This window comes from Melanerpes formicivorus, unplaced genomic scaffold (genome assembly GCF_026170545.1).
Source record: "Melanerpes formicivorus ecotype bairdi unplaced genomic scaffold, bMelFor1.0.p_v2 SCAF_33, whole genome shotgun sequence".
Lineage (NCBI taxonomy): Eukaryota > Metazoa > Chordata > Aves > Piciformes > Picidae > Melanerpes > Melanerpes formicivorus.
The window spans coordinates 3,420,182-3,436,220 of NW_027142385.1; the positions used below are offsets into that span (position 1 = coordinate 3,420,182).

The window sequence follows — 16,039 nt, forward strand, 5'->3', positions numbered from 1 at the left end:
AGTCAGGAGGGCAGTGATGGGTGTGTAAACAGTAGTTCTGTTAGGTTTTCATGTTGTATGGGGTGAAAAATTGTAGTGTAGAGTCTACTTCTAGAAAAGATGCATGTAGGAAACTTAAAATGTGGAAGAAATTGAGATTTCTTTTCTAGTAATAGGCTGTGCAACATAAGATTGAGAAAAGGGAAGCAGCTGAAGGAAGCAACTCCCATTACCTGCAAAAGTTCTTTCACTCTTGCGTTTTCACATGCTCTCCTATGCACCTGAACAGTGCCTTGGAGTTAGCTAAAGAGTTCACTCTTTATCTGGAGTTAGAGGTGACTGTTCAGTGTCATGTGGCTGAGATGTTTCTGTAAGGACAAAAGGCTTGGATCACATGAGGAGAAACTAATGTGCTTGGTGCCATGGTTTAGTTGATTAGATAGTGTTGGGTGATAGGTTGGACTCAATGATCTCAAAGGTCTCTTCCAACCTGGTCTGGTCTGGTCTGGTCTAGTCTGGTCTATTCTATTCTATTTCAGCTGGAACTTTGATCCTTGTGCCTTAGGAGCAGGACCTGCTCCTGGGTTTTTTGGGTTTTTAAATATTTTTTATAGCTATTCTACTACTGCATGTGCATTTCTGTTCTAATGCTTTTCCCTTCCACATGTAGAAACTGGAAGTGAAAGCTTTCAGAGATTTTTGCATCTCTTGGGTGACACAATTACTTTGAAAGGCTGGACAGGCTACAGAGGAGGACTGGACACTAAAAGTAAGAACTCATCTGGAGCAAAAGAATGAATGGGCAGCAGTATAAATGTTTTTTTTTGCTTGTTGCATGTGCATATGGTATATATTGTAGAAATAATACAATCCCCCAAGAGATTTCCTCGTGTGTGTGCTGAATGCTCTGCTTCACCCAGAAGAAGTCAGGTTAGCTCAGGTTAATGTGGAATACATTTGGAAGAAAAGTATTTATCTGAGTTGTGTTTTCAAGATAAACTGTTTCATTTTATATTGGAATGGGGTGAAAACTAACCCAGTGTGTTGCTTGTTTCATTGTAGTTAGGGCCTCACGGCTTGAAGAGCCGTGTGTGATTTCAGGAGGCTAGGTGAAAGGATGTGATAGGTTTTAAGTCTCTGAATAGGCAGAATAGGTTGCAAGCTTGGGTTTGGACCCATGTCAGTCATGCAACCAGGGACAGTTTCTAAAATGGATCAGAAAAAAGGATGTTTAAAGAAGGTTTGGTGGAAGGATCTAAAATATCTCTTGATCTTTAGAGAAGTTGAAGGACGTATTCCTGCTGAGAATGTTATCTTCCCTTGCAGATGATACAACAGGAACCAGTTCCATCTATACAGTTTTTCAAGGTCATGAAATTATGTTCCATGTTTCAACCATGTTACCATATTCTAGAGAGAACAAGCAGCAGGTACATGATTCTCTCCTTTTCCTCCCTTTGCCCCCCTTTTCCTCCCTTTGCCCCCCTTTTCCTCCCTTTGCCCCCCTTTTCCTCCCTTTGCCCCCCTTTTCCCTCCCCTTTCCTTCCCTTTTCCCTCCCCTTTCCCTCCCTTTCCCCCCCCCTTTCCTCCCCTTTCCCCCCTTTTTCCTCCCTTTCATTACAACCCCCAAAACTTTAAAACAAAATACAGAATTTCTTCCTGTTAATACTTTAGAAATGTATTTCTTGAGACTTGGGCAATATTTTTTTCATCAATATTAAACCTAACAGTGAAAATTCGATGATGTTTGTTAGAAGATAATGCATCACACCATCTTTATTAAGGTCCAAAGCAACCCACTTGTGAAGACGGTCAAAATTGACTGACTGAGTATTCTGTTCTTCAGATGACTTGTAGAGCTACACTGCTGCATTTATCATTACCTAAAAGAGTTGAGGGAGGCTGGAAATCAGACTTGGGTGTGAGTTGGCAGAATACTCACATACGTAACACACGGCTCAGACTCTAAGCAATTCGCGCAGCTTGAAAGAAACTCCCCCGTTGACTTTCTTTAGGTCTGATAATTTATTTATGTCTTTTAAGTCATTGTGCCTGTCTTTTTCTTTCTTTTTTTTTCCCCTTTTCTTTTCTCCTTTTCTTTTTTCTTTTCTTTTTTTTTTTCCAGGTAGAAAGGAAGCGACACATTGGGAATGACATTGTCACTATCGTGTTTCAGGAGGGCGAAGAGTCTTCTCCAGCATTCAAGCCATCCATGATTCGCTCTCATTTTACACGTATCTTTTTCCCTACATTTTCTAGTCAGATTTGATTTGATTTGATTTCTTCCTTTCTTTATTTTAAAGTACAGTAATACTTCTAATTCTACCCTAAATCCTTCCTGCATGCTGCTTGTAGAAGGGAAAACTACGTTAGGGAGACGCTTGGCATTCTCGCGCTTCTTACCTTCGCCTGCTCGATGAGGAGTCTCTAAGTCTGCTTCATAAATCAATTCTTATGTTGAACCACTTAGAAAATAAGTTCAAAAGCAAGAATGTGATTGTTGTTTTTTTGTTGAGTTCCATTTTTATCAAAGGCTTTTGGATCTCTTCACAACTTTCATCCATTTTCATAAAACATGAATTCATAGCAAAGGTTCTGTTAGTGATGTGAATGAACTTGGCATTAACTACTGGATGGAGCCTTTTGGTGGTTAGGTGCTGTTTATTTTAGGTATTTATGTGGTTTAGATCAGTGTTATTCAAATCTTCCAGACTGTAAACCACATTCTCCCTATTTTTGCCAGCCTGTGCTTTCCAAACTTTCTGATTGAAAACATTTTGAGACAATATGATTCCAAAAAGCAGCTGCCAAATGCTTAGGATTGTTGTGGGGTCACACTGGTGATCCATAGACTTCAGTCTGGCATCTCTTAAGCTAGATGGATTGGAATGAAGGAAAATGGATGGAAAGAAGAAAACTCTTTATTTCTGTCCACTCTCTGTTGCCATGTCTTTGAAAAACTAATCTCCAAGCTACTGACCTCTAAATCTGGTTCTCAGGCTGACTAACTATTGTTAGGACTTCCTTGCCAGATTCATCCATAGCTAATCTTAGTGTTTAGATTTAAGCTTTCTATATTAACCTCTTTTACTCTGAATGAAAGAGGTTCCTAGAACAAAAAGAATTCCACTATTTAAGAAAAAATACATCTTTAGATATCAGAGGAACCTAACTGTTGTTAGCAAGAGAAGTTTACCAAGTCAATGCACTTCTTCAGTGTCAACTTTAGTGAACATGGAGTAATTCTTCCCTCGTTGCTGTTAGGGGGATTTGTTATGATGGAATTAGTACACCACACTTTTACTTACTTTTTTTTGGACAAACCTTTGATTAAAATGTGTATAGGCCAGAATATTTTATGTATTTTATATTGCTTAATATACTTCACCTTTATTAAATCTCCAATATGCTGCAGGGGGGAAAAAAAGTGTATTCAAATTCACGTGAGCTTCATTAGTACTGGATTAACTTCCTTAACTGTGTGACAGATATTTTTGCCTTAGTGAGATATAATAAGCAGAATGATAGTTACAGGTAGGTGCTGATTGTCACCAATAACTTCACACGGAATTTCTGATGGTTTAGAGATAACAGGAAAACATTTTATAGTATCCATCTGTCTGTATGCCAGGAAGCCAAATGAGCTTAGGAAACTGAAAAGCAATATGGACCTGGATATAGGTGGTTGTAAACTGGCTATGAATAAGTTTCATGTTTCTTACTGTCAGAAGATGACATTCTGGAGCAGGCATAAGCTAAGGGGGCAAAACAAAACTGCTTTTCAGATTAAATATAGTAAAATGATGGTAGGTTTGCCTGGAACATTCTGACCTGACAAGATCAATGACATTGTGAGCTACATGTGTAATAGAAGTTAATTAGATGTGATGAAATGAAAGCCGTGGATCCTTGCCGGTCTGGACTTGGTTGTAGCTAAGCAACTGGTTCATTTTCAGGGATCTTAATAGAGTGCTTATGCTGTTGGAGATCGTGTATATAAAACCTAGCAGAATTTTGCTGGGAAATAATGTGTTCTTCCTCTGTTCTTCAGCTTTAGGCCCCCCACACTTGGGGATGTGTGCTGTCCAAGTGTGAGTCTGTCAGGTCTTACCAGAATCTGAAAAGCAGGCATTTCTGCAGCCTCATGCCTAGGCTTTAATGAAAAAAGGGATTTTAACCAAATAATTAATCAAGACAAACTATTGTCTTGAGGTTAGTGGTGAGATGCCAGAAATAGCTGTCAGTCTTGAAAAAGCAGAGTGGCAGTAGGATGTCATTGTCTCAGTCCATGAGATTCACCTTGGGCTTGAAACAAATAAAGAGAAAAAGAGACAGTGCATAACTGTAAGTGTGTGCTGCAGTTCTGAGTATAGGACACAGACTTGCCACTGTTATTTCTCCTTTACAAAGTGCTAGTAGAAAGAAACTTAAAGAACACTTGAAGAAGCTATGGCTTGCTGAGTATGTTGTACACATAGGTTTTGTACTTGCTATTTATTCTTGATGTGCCAGCCCTCTCATGGATCAAAAGAACTCATCAGGTCCAGCTGTCATGGAAGTCATTCTGACTATTTCTTTCTCAGTGAAGATAAATTTGCTATTCCTGAGACAGATTCAGCTGTAGTGAACCATTGTTATTCAGAAGGGCTCAAACATTTCATGCGTGTGGTGAATGCATAGGTAAGGTGGAAAGCTGTAAGGAGTTTGTAGGTGAAGAACTGCCTCTGTACAGCTCCTTTGAAAAGGACTCCATTTTGCCAGTGCCACTAAAAGTGTTGTTCTAGGAGTAGAACTGCAATATTCTGTTGTAATTGTTGGTGTCTTAGTGTTAGCTTAAGGGAACCAGAGTTCTGCTGTCTTGTATAATTTAATTCCAAGTGAATATGCTTTTGTTAGACCCCTGTGAGTCCTTAGCTAAGATACCCAGAGAACCTTACCCAGTTCTTGCTTCTGTTTTGATAGGCTTTGACTGTGACGTTCAATATAAAGATTTTTTCTTTCAATAGGCTGAAAATATTTTCAGAAGAAAGTGTTCCTCTGTTTGGGCCTCCCCTTCCATCCCCACCTGTGTTTACAAATCACCAGGAATTCAGGGATTTTGTCTTAGTGAAATGTAAGTCAGTTTCTCTTTGGCTGGAAACGCTTTTAAGTGCTTTTATGAACTGAAATTCACAAGGCTTAAAACATCAACATATTTTCTTGTGTATGCTGCTGTTTTCTATAGAATGTTTTTTTTTCCCCAACTCTGCAGCATAGGTGGGATGTCACTTCTATCAGACTTCCAGTCAGATTAGCAAAGCCCTGAATTCCCATGCAGTTATGCTTCTCAGGGTGCAGAACATAAACTGACTTTCGTGTTTGCTCAGCGTGCAGCACAGTTAGCTATGCATTTCCTTAAAAGACCTGGAGATGTGGAAGAATTTCTAATGCTGTTCAATATTTAGTAACAGAAGGTGTAAGGTTAACAGCTCTGAAAACAAAAGCTTTTCAGAATGCATGCTGCATAGGTGCCCTTCAGCACCTTGAAGAGCTTGTTAAGTCTGTAATGATTCCGTTCCAATCTTCTTTGACCCTTACTTGCCCTTCTAAATCATCGAGAAAGAGATCTCTGAGAACTGATTGTGTTGATTACAATTAGGTGCTTACCTGACAGCAACTTGACTAATAACTCATTTTGCATATTTAAATTGGTTTAGTACTTAAATTGATTAGCAGTTTATCTTTAATTTTTCATTACTTTAGGAGGTTATTGGGATGCCTTGTAGAAGTCTCCTATTACCGTTTTCTTTCTTGTAACCTTAAGGATTTGTTATTCACTGAAAACCATGCAAGGAGGAGACAACTCTTAATTGCTAAGGGGGGGAAAAAAAAGGCAAACTGGAGTCAGTGGAAGCTGTCAAAGCTCATGTAGGTAATGTATCTTCTTTTCCACAATATTTTAGTAATAAATGGGGAAAAAGCCACCTTGGAAACCCCAACTTTCGCTCAGAAACGTCAGCGCACCCTGGACATGCTGATCCGCTCTTTGTACCAAGACCTGATGCCTGATCTCCACAGAGTAAATGTAAGTGAGAAGTCCCTTCATCCCTCATGTGTGCCTTTCTTTTCTCTCTAGTAGAGTTGATGTTTTCTTCCTTCAAAAGACTAATCCTAATGAGCATAGAATTATATAAGCTGGGATAAATAGCAGTTGTCAGATAATTTGTTCTAGAGTTCTGTGAAAACTGACTGCCAGTCCTGTCAGGCCTTCATGGATTTGTTTAAACTAGGTGTGAAGAGAAGCATGAGTTAGTCATGAGGTGTTGGGTGATAGGTTGGACTTGATGATCTCTGAGGTCTTTTCCAACCTTATTGATTCTATGATTCTATGTCCTACTTTGTGTAAGCTTACATGCAGCACAGAAGCAGTAAATTTAGGCTCCACAAATACAGGCATTAGCCTCATCAGCATAAAACCTGCACTCTTCCATTTTGTGTAAATTTGAATCATTTTCCCCCTTGGATAACAATGAAATAACTTCATTTTGGGTGAAGAAGACTTAACTAACTAAAAAGAAATTCAGTACTTCTGAAATTCTCAGGGTGCTATTTTTTCCCCTTGTTCATTTCTCATAGCTTAATAGATCTGCTTAAACGTGGGGGGTTTGTCCATATATTCACGTTTGTGGTCCTTTTATAATTGTTTTAGAACATGACAGTGATAAACTCTTGACAAGTTGTAAAGTAAAGCACTTGAGGATTGGAAGAGTTGGAAGTCCTCTTCTCTGAGAAGCTGTGTGGTTAGGTTCATCACTACAGGAGAAGATCCAAAAAAAACCCCAGAAAATTCAAATAATATAACACCAACTTATCTCAGATTAAAAGATTCTCAGAACTTCTGGTTCAGTTTAAAATGTTTTCTGTTTTAGAACATGCTCAATAGAAGGTCCTTCAGTGACGTGTTACCAGAGTCCCCAAAGTCAACACGGAAAAAGGAAGAAGCTCGGCAGGCAGAGTTTGTGCGGCTTGGTCAGGTAGGATCCATGTAGGAGGAGGTGTGCACCTCTCTGTACAAAAGGCTGTGTCACCTCTGTGGTTAGAATTTGGTGAGCTTGCAGAGTTGTGTCAGGATGACCACAGTTGTCTGTGCTCAGAAGTGGTTTTGTAGCATTGCATTAGTTTAAGCCACGTTAAGGTAAAATACGAATAGCAATATTCTCTGACACCTGAGGCACGCAGCACAACGACAGATCTTTAGAAAACACTTAAGCTAAAGGCAGAATCACATTAGGATCAAACCTAAAAGATCTTTCCTTACTTTGTGCAGCAGATGCTTTCTGCCTCCAAGCAGAAGAGTGCTCTGTCTCTTGCTGTGCTTTGGAGCAACCTAATCTTTCACTGATTTCCTCTGTGTTTTATTAAGATTGTACTTCTCAGAAGTTATTTACCATGCTTTAGCCAGGAAGAAGTTTCCACAGTCTTTCTGCTAAAGGAGAGTTTGCCACACATCTCTGAATATACCAAATTCTGACTCCAGTCTTCTGTGGGCTTGCTGACATTTTGATTCAGTGAGGATTAAACATCCTGGTGATTTAAATGCTTTGGTTGAATCTAACAGTTCATTGCAGCAGCAGCAGCAAAAAAAAAAGCATCTTACTCACATCAGTCCCTTCCTGCTTGTCTCTTCTTGATCCTGGACTGGTGACATGGTTCTGCTGCTTATCTTTTTTTTTTTCTGAGCTGATTTAACTTAGCAGGAAACCAAAACAGAAAAAAATATTAAACTTAACAGAGCAGGAAACCAAAACAGAAAAAAAGAATTAAACAAAGAAAAAACCCACACCACCACCCAAACCCAAGCTTCCTCCCTTCCCTCCCACTTTTTATCTGAGTAAGATAAAGAGTGGAAGAGTCTGAGACATTCCAGATTCAGTTAAAAGTAGAGAATGGAGCCCAGTGGATGAGAGCTGGTGCAAAAGAATCTCAGGACTGCTATGGCAGAGCTGAAAATTCTACTCCCCTGTGCTTCACCCTTCCATTCCCCAAATGCCTTGAAATAGCTAGTCACCATAGTCACCCTAGGCAGGTGCTTAAAAAAAGAGTGAATGTTTGTGGTCTTCAGACAGGAGTAACCAAGTTCACTAATTACAGAAGTTAAAGAAAAACATGGTTGTTGAAAGTATAGAAACCTATACTCTTGACCCCCTCCACCTCTCCCAAGTTAAACAGTGGTAAGATACTTGAGTAATAAATCTCATCAAGACCTATTTCTTCCATCCCAGCATGGGCTTCATCAAAGGGAAACCTCATTTGTGGGTTAATAATTCATAGATACCTGTTTGTGGTTTGGTTTTGGTTTTTTTCCCTGAGTATTCTTTTCACATTTAAGTCTTTCCTTTCCCTAAAAAAAAGCCAACCTTTCTTCTAAGTTGCAAACTCTGGGTATGAACACTTTCTGAGATGCATTCTGAGCAGCTCTTACTTGTTCTTGCCAGCCTCTATGAGTGTGTCTCTCTCTCAGTTGTAGTCAGTTGAGTTTTCAGGTGGTAAACAAAACTCACTGATGACTGGCTCAGCACTACATTTAAACCATTTATTCATTGTCAAGGTGATCTCTACTGACGGATGGGATGAAAAAGAAAATGTTAATGTAGTGAAGCGTTTTGTGCATCTCTAAGCTGACAGCCGTGCTTAATGCAAATGTGCAAATGGTGCATGCAGCTGATGACTGCCAGTTCACAGACCATGCATGATGGCAGGAAGACTTCAGGGCAGTAAAACTGGTTTAGGTAATTTCTAAACTTTGGGTTTAATGCTGTGACAATTCTGCTTGTCATCACTTTATGGGAATGGTGCTGTAAAGGTTAGCAGTGAAGGTATATGGGATACCTTAAACAGAGTTACTGTGTGTCTTACAGAGACTGTGTTTATAAAGCATCTCTCTGGAGTTCTTTACCCTTACAGAATCAGCTCACTTCTGGTTGAAGAATTTGTGGTCTTGTGGCTGTGTATGCTTGGCACCCCTGGCAATGTATATATATTGTTTGACTTATGTGTTACTAATTTTTGCAAGGGAAAGGCCAGCTTGTGTAACTGACAGAGGGATCCTCTCTAGCTAGCTTGTAGAATGAATGGTCTAGGCAACTAGCTTGTATGATTTGAGGTGGAGGTGTTTCTCTGTTACTATGTTTGATACTGGTTTTGTGATTTTGAGCTTCCATTTGAAAAACAAAGGGGAAAAAAGACCCCAGCCAGCATATATTTTGGCTGAGATATCTCTAACAGCCCTCCAGTGATTCACTGAGGCTTTGTTCAGGATAGACAGAATTCCATGTCTTTCTTAATTACTTTAAAAGTGATAGGAATTCCAAACTAGAGCCACTTGGTAGTCCTAAATTGTCCTTTCTTTATAGTCTTGAGCTTGGGTATTGCTGACAGCAACTCATTTTAAATAAAACATCTGTTTGTATTAGGCATTGAAACTGAAAACCACTGTGAAAGGGGATGCCACAGCTAACTTGGCAACCACGAGCTATTGTAAAAAGGAGGTGAGTGACCCCATCTGTCTGAGGAGAGTTATGAAAGAATGAAGCACTGTTGAGTATGGCATGGCATGGCATTATCAGTTCTGCATACTGTTTGTTTACTTTTGTAATTAAATGCTGTAGCAGCGAAGAGGAAATGTGTAGGGTCAAAGTGATTCTGCAGCCAGTATCAAATTAATAAAGGGGGAACCTGGAGGCAGAAGCAGTTCTCCAGTGAAAGCAAGTGTGGGTGGTTTTATATCTGAGAATATTGGATGAAAATGCTATTTCCTATATGCAGTCATCTTTTAATTTAATTTCTGCATCAGATTTAAAGCAACATTTACTGGTGTTTTCATCTCCTGTAGTGCCAGCTTTTGTTTAAGGGCATTAGGGAGTGAAAGATGCAAACCACCTTCTGCTGCATGCATTTTATATACAGAAGCTTCAGAAATGCTTCTAGAATTTCAGAGACTTCAGCTAATATTTAAATTGGGGGAGGAAGGCCAGACTCTGGGAGGTTAGTACAGAGAACACATGATGAAAGAATGATTTGTCAAAAGGCAGATTGAATTGTGTCGTGAATAAGTGACTGGCCATCACAAACTGAGCCATAAAATACAAGCAAATTTCATGTGCATGGCTGGAAGTCTACAGGATTTTTCTATGTAAAATACACATTGAGTATTTCCACTGAGTACCAGCTGCATGTTGCTTCATAAATGTATCTCACACTTCCTAATCACCATACTCAATTAATAGGGAGGGTGTGCCTGTTGCAAAAAAAAAACAACAATGGAAAAATAAAGAAATGAACTAAACTTTGAGATTTCAAAGTTTAAAGAGGTATTGTTTGGAAATGTATCCTGCCAAAAGCATTTACATGTTATTACTTGCCATTATCCATCACATTCTGTGTCTGTATGATCTGTATTTCTTAGTGTACTTAATATGTATTCCTTATGTTGCTTCATAGCCTTGGGAATCTCAATCTTTCTGCAGTAATTTTCCTCATGAGGTTGTCTGTGCAGATTCCTGGGGCCAGTCCTTGCTGGTTTCTACAGATGTTGGCATCTTGTTAATAGATGGTTAGTAAATGATCCAGTGTTTTTGTGTCAATTGTTATGTATCTGATGTTCATAAGCTCTGTTCAGGTGTGGGTAGATCTTCACCTACAGGGACAGTCACCAGCCCAAGTGAATTTTGTTTTACATTGGTGTAACCTAGTTGCAAGAATTCTCTCTGCACCAGAATAGAGCCATGAAGGGCAGCCAATGTCAGTGCACAGTTCTGAATGATCTGTCATTTCAGATGGTGTTTTCATGACCATCTGAAGAGACTCAAAGTTTAAATGGTTTTGTCTGGATTTCTAAGCATGAAGCCAAAGGCTCATGTTGACAGTGAAAGTATGCTTCTTCCATAGCAATGATATTGTTAGCTTGACCCTTTGTCTCCTGTGTGCCACATAAGGCCGGCAGGACCGAGGGAATGAAGTTAGCTCTCAGTTGTAACGCTCAAACTCTCCAAAGCAAGGTCCCTTGTAGGCTTCAGTTGCATAATCTGATCCATGGCAATGATAAAACTCTCCCATGAGGAAGTGTTAGCTGTGATGCTGTGGAATGGGTAGCATCTTTGTGCAGGGCTTTTTCATTTTCAAAAGAAAAGAAAGGAAAAAGAAAAGCAGCTTTTCTTACAAGAAGAAAATAGGTCAAAACCAGTGACTGGTAAATTTTAGCAGGATTTTGAATAAATCCATGTGGTTTGGGTTTGTTTTTCAGATGGTCAACCAGCAGTGCAAGTATTTGATAAAACTCTCCAAATAAAGCAGATGCATGTGTTGGAAACTCTGAATCTATTGATTGCCCGAACAGACAGAGGTAGGAGGGGTCTCTGTTCTTTGATCCTCACAGAATGTGGCTCATGGGCCCCTCAGTTTAGGAAAGATGTTGAGTTGCTGGAATGTGTCCAAAGAAGGGCAACAAGGCTGGGGAGGAGTTTGGAGCACAAACCCTGTGAGGAGAGGCTGAGGTAACTGGGGTTGCTAAGCCTGGAGAAGAGGAGGCTCAGAAAGACCTTGTTGCTGTCTACAACTACCTGAAGGGAGGTTGTAGCCAGGAGGGGGTTGGTCTGTTCTCCTGGGTGGCCAGCACCAGAACAAGAGGACAGAGTCTCAAGCTGCAGCAGGGGAGGTTTAGGCTGGATGTTAGGAAGAAGTTCTTCCCAGCAAGAGTGACTTGCCATTGGAATGTGCTGCCTAGGGAGGTGGTGGAGTCACCTTCACTGGAGGTGTTTAGGAAGAGACTGAATGGGGTGCTTGGTGCCATGGTTTAGTTGATTAGATGGTGTTGGATGATAGGTTGGACTCAGTGATCTCAAGGGTCTTTTCCAACCTGGTTAATTCTATTCTAGTCTAGTCTAGTCTAGTCTAGTCTATTCTATTCTTGGTGTGGTGAGGCACTGGTGTCTGTCAGTGGCAAGTATATGAGCTGCTTCATTTAGAGTAAGGGAGCACGTAGAGAACTGCTGCTGTGTTCTAAAAGGTTGAGGTGGGAGGTTCATATTTGCTGCAGCACCACCTGATGAGAAACTCAGCTACTGAACTGGAGGGGTTGCTAGCTAGACTTGTAACCCCTGGAGAGTTGAGAAGTGCTCCTGTGTGACGTTGTGGCTCATCCCCAGAGGAGCAGTGTGCTTTGTTTATCTTTGCTCTGTTTGTTGGGTCCTTGGAACTTTCTACTTTCAAACTACTGCCATCTTTTTTTTAAACTTGTTTAACTGTCTCTTTTCCTCCTTTAGGGAAAGACTCTCGTGTCCTTGTCTTCAGGCTCAGTGTTGTCCAAAAAGATATAGAAACAAAGCAAATTATAAGAAGCAAATATGACTGCAGAGAAAATAAACTGGAGAGAACAAAAGGTGATTTTATTATCCTGTATTAGAAACATCCACTCTTGTATGATGCCTGTCAAAGCCAGGGGCTTATTGGCTCTCTTGAGGCAGTTGTAAGTGTTTGCCTTTAGTTTGTTTGCCTTTAGTTTTTTCTCTGGATAGTCAATTCAAACTTTGTTAAGCTTATGTGTGAAACTAAGCCTGGTATAGTCCAGCAAGACATTTTCAAGATGTTTTAGAACTTCATAAAAATACCATGTTGCTTGGCAATTGCTGCTGCTGAAGAGCTCCAGAGGAAAACACATGTTGCTTCCAGGGTTGAGGGGTATGAAAAGAATTATGCAGGGATGTTAGAGTGAAATAAAAGTATTTTTAAGTGGAGGAACACTGGCAATTCTCTGTCAAATAGCAGTGTTTAAATTAGTTTGGGTGCTGACAGTTTTCTTGGGACATACAGATATTTCCTGGTCTTGAGAAGCATGGTGCTTTGGGAAGCTGGAACCTGCAGAACAGCAAAAATCCACGTAGTTAGCCTTTAGTTGCACAAGGAGTAAGGGCCAAAGTAGCTTTCAGGAGAGTCACAGCCTTTTGTCTTTTCCCAGAAGCTGATGTTATCCTCTTGGGAGGTTTGTAATTCTGTATTGCTAAGTCATGCACCGAAACTCTGTTGTGCTCATCATCCTGTAAATACAGAACAAAAAAAGCAGGCCCTACCCTGAGCACTTACCATCTAAGGCATTATTTCCTCAGGCTGCCATCTGTATGCCATTAATACTCACCATGGCAGTGAACTGAGGATTGTTGTGGCCATTCGGAACAAGCTACTTCTTGTCACAAAGAAATACAACCCATGCACCAGTTCAGCCAGCAGCTCTCTGCTGTCCTCATCTGAATCTCCAGTGGAGGAGTTCCAGTACATCCGGGTACGAGCAATCTAATCACTCATCACCTTCAACTGGACAGTGTACAGCTGGTGGGGTTGAGGGGAAAACAAAGAACATGCATTTTTGTCTTGAACTGCCAGGGAAATAAGTGAGAAGCCATGTGCTGGAGTTCCATCATATTTATGCCAAAGAAACCTTCCAGGTTCTGCTTGTTCTTTATCCAGAGGAGGGCTGGAGCACCTCTCCTACTAGGACCGGCTGAGGGAGCTGGGGTTGTTCAGCCTGGAGAAGAGGAGGCTCCGGGGAGACCTAATAGTGACCTTTCAGTGCCTGAAAGGGGCCTACAGGAAGGGTGGAGAGAAATTGTTTACAAAGGCCTGTGGACATAGGACAAGGGGCAAGGGCTTCAAACTAGAAAAGAGCAGGTTTAGTTTGATGTTAGGAGCAGGCTCTTTACTATGGGGGTGGTGGAACACTGGAACAGGTTGCCCAGGGAGGTGGTTGGGGCCCCATTCCCAGAGATATTTAAAGTGAAGCTTGCCAGGGCTTTGGGCAGCCTGATGTAGTTGACCCCCCCTGCTGACTGCAGAGGGGGTTGGATTAGAGGACTTTCAGAGATCCCTTCCATCCCAGGCTATTCTATGATTTATGTTTCTGTGCTTAGAGGATGTCTCTTTGAATTCATGGAGCACGTGCAAGCATCCACAGGAGCCTGAAAAAGAGAACAATTCTGTTATTTACATTCTAGGAAATATGCCTCTCTGACCCTCCAGTGGTGATGACACTGGTGGATGGACCTACTGGAGACAGTGACAACATGATCTGTGTAGCATATCGGCACCAGTTTGATCTAGTTAATGAGAGTACTGGGGAGTCCTACAGGTTGCATCATGTTGAAGCAAACAGGGTAAGTTTTCGTCATTCAAACTAATTTCTTCCAGAACCACACTGACCATAATTTCATAGAACAATTTCTCTGTCCATCCTGTGCTGACCTCATGGGAGTGTAACTTAAAGAGATCCTCGTGTCTCTTACTCTTCACTTTTATAAGCACTGCTTTAGGACATGCTGAGGTATTTGTTTCTTTTGGGATGTGTGCTAATAATCACTCCCAGGAGAGGCAGTATAAAGTATGACATGTTAGGAGAGAGCCTGTTTTTCAGGCTCTGGAATATTGCTATCAGCATAAATTCATTTTCCTCCCTTCTTAGTCAATAGTTTGGTGGAGTTTTTTGCCCTTTTTTTCCCCCACTTGTAAATCTGTTGTTGTGCACTTCCCTGACTGACTGTATGGCTTATTAGTCAAAACCTGGTTATAATAACCTCAGTATCCTCTGACTGTTCATTGCCCTTTCCCATTATCATTGCAGGTTAACTTTGTTGCAGCTATTGATGTCTATGAAGATGGTGAAGCTGGTCTTCTGTTGTGTTACAACTGTAAGTATTTAGGGAAGGCTGAGAAGGGGAATACCTTAATTTGCATACAGAATTCTTTTTTTGCATTGGAGTCTGGATCTGTATTGTGAAGTAAATGTCAGTGTTTCATGGAATGTTTTTAAATACCCATTCTTTAGAATGTATCTGCATTGCCAGTAGGGAGCTGTGTAAGCCAGCACTCATGTCTGACTCCTAGAAAGCTTCATTTCAAAATCATTGGATTTACATCAGCTAAGAAGTAGGTTCACAGGTTATATGATTAGGAAAATCCTGGTGTCTGTAATATCCTATATGTTTAACAGTCTTGAACATAAACTCTGCTAACCTATGGATGCTTGAAGGGCATTGGGGTACAGTTCTGCAGACACTGCTTTCAGGATTTATCTTGCCGACTGCTCTCTGTCCATAGACAAGATAAGGGACTGATAACTCTTGAAACTAAGTAGTACTTACTTCGTGAAATATGAGAACTTAGTAAAATGTAGGTCTTTTCATCTCTCAAATGCTGTTTGCAGAGCAAGCACATTTCTCTTACATGTTTAGATATGAAGAGACTCCTGCATAAATGTTGGATTATGTGCATAATGGCCTCACTTGTGCAAAGCCTGCCCATGAAGCTGGTGTTTGTCACAGGCAGTATAAGGGGATGGGTGCTTTTCTCTTTTGTTACAGATGTTTGCCAATACAGAAAGGTTTATCCTTTCAATGGAGGCTCTCCACTGATCCAGCCATCAGCTTATGACTTCCAGTTCAGCTGGAATCAAGTTCCTTATGCTGTTGGTAAGGAAACCTCTCTTTTTATAGTAGATGGCTGTGTTCTTTCTGTACCATTTAGGCTTGCATTTGCCTCTTAGTGGGATTACACTGTCTGCTAGAGGTAAGCATGTCACATTCATGCTGCCACTTTAACAAAGTTTCTGCATATGATAATTTACAATTAGTGCCAAGCTCTTCCTTTGCTGAACTTTTTTCTCTTACTCTTTTTTTTATTGTTCTTCCTTTTCCATTCAGTCTACATTCTGCCAGGCATGACAGTGAAGTTTTCTGTAGGCTTGATGTAGCTCAGTGTGCATCAATACGTTAGGCAAGTCTTTTCATGGGACAGAGAGATGCCAAAAGAGGTCAGATACTCAAGAACATACCCAGGAAACATTTACAGTAACCATTTTCCCCTGCCAAATGATTTTTGTTTCATTGCAGTCTGTGCTTTCCCTTACATCCTTGCCTTCACTACGGATTCCATTGAGATCCGGTTAGTGGTGAATGGAAACCTGGTCCACACAGCAGTTGTGCCTGAGCTTCAACTTGTAGCATCAAGGGTAAGACACATGAAAATCAGGTTTGAATGT

The 16,039-nt window shown here is 40.6% G+C and overlaps 1 protein-coding gene across 3 annotated transcripts in view; it reads left to right on the forward strand.

The window, feature by feature from the left end:
* GARNL3 (GTPase activating Rap/RanGAP domain like 3) overlaps positions 1-16,039 on the forward strand; it is a 46,179-nt gene that overhangs the window by 19,449 nt on the left and 10,691 nt on the right. For all 3 annotated transcript variants that reach the window (XM_068155674.1, XM_068155673.1, XM_068155675.1), the window contains 16 exons: positions 650-748; positions 1,306-1,409; positions 2,105-2,213; positions 3,468-3,513; positions 4,986-5,092; positions 5,922-6,043; positions 6,888-6,992; positions 9,432-9,506; positions 10,459-10,570; positions 11,261-11,359; positions 12,279-12,395; positions 13,119-13,291; positions 14,001-14,159; positions 14,624-14,690; positions 15,363-15,470; positions 15,891-16,009. In XM_068155674.1, the coding sequence (XP_068011775.1) occupies positions 650-748; positions 1,306-1,409; positions 2,105-2,213; positions 3,468-3,513; positions 4,986-5,092; positions 5,922-6,043; positions 6,888-6,992; positions 9,432-9,506; positions 10,459-10,570; positions 11,261-11,359; positions 12,279-12,395; positions 13,119-13,291; positions 14,001-14,159; positions 14,624-14,690; positions 15,363-15,470; positions 15,891-16,009 (1,721 nt within the window). The remainder of the gene's footprint in view (positions 1-649; positions 749-1,305; positions 1,410-2,104; positions 2,214-3,467; positions 3,514-4,985; positions 5,093-5,921; positions 6,044-6,887; positions 6,993-9,431; positions 9,507-10,458; positions 10,571-11,260; positions 11,360-12,278; positions 12,396-13,118; positions 13,292-14,000; positions 14,160-14,623; positions 14,691-15,362; positions 15,471-15,890; positions 16,010-16,039) is intronic.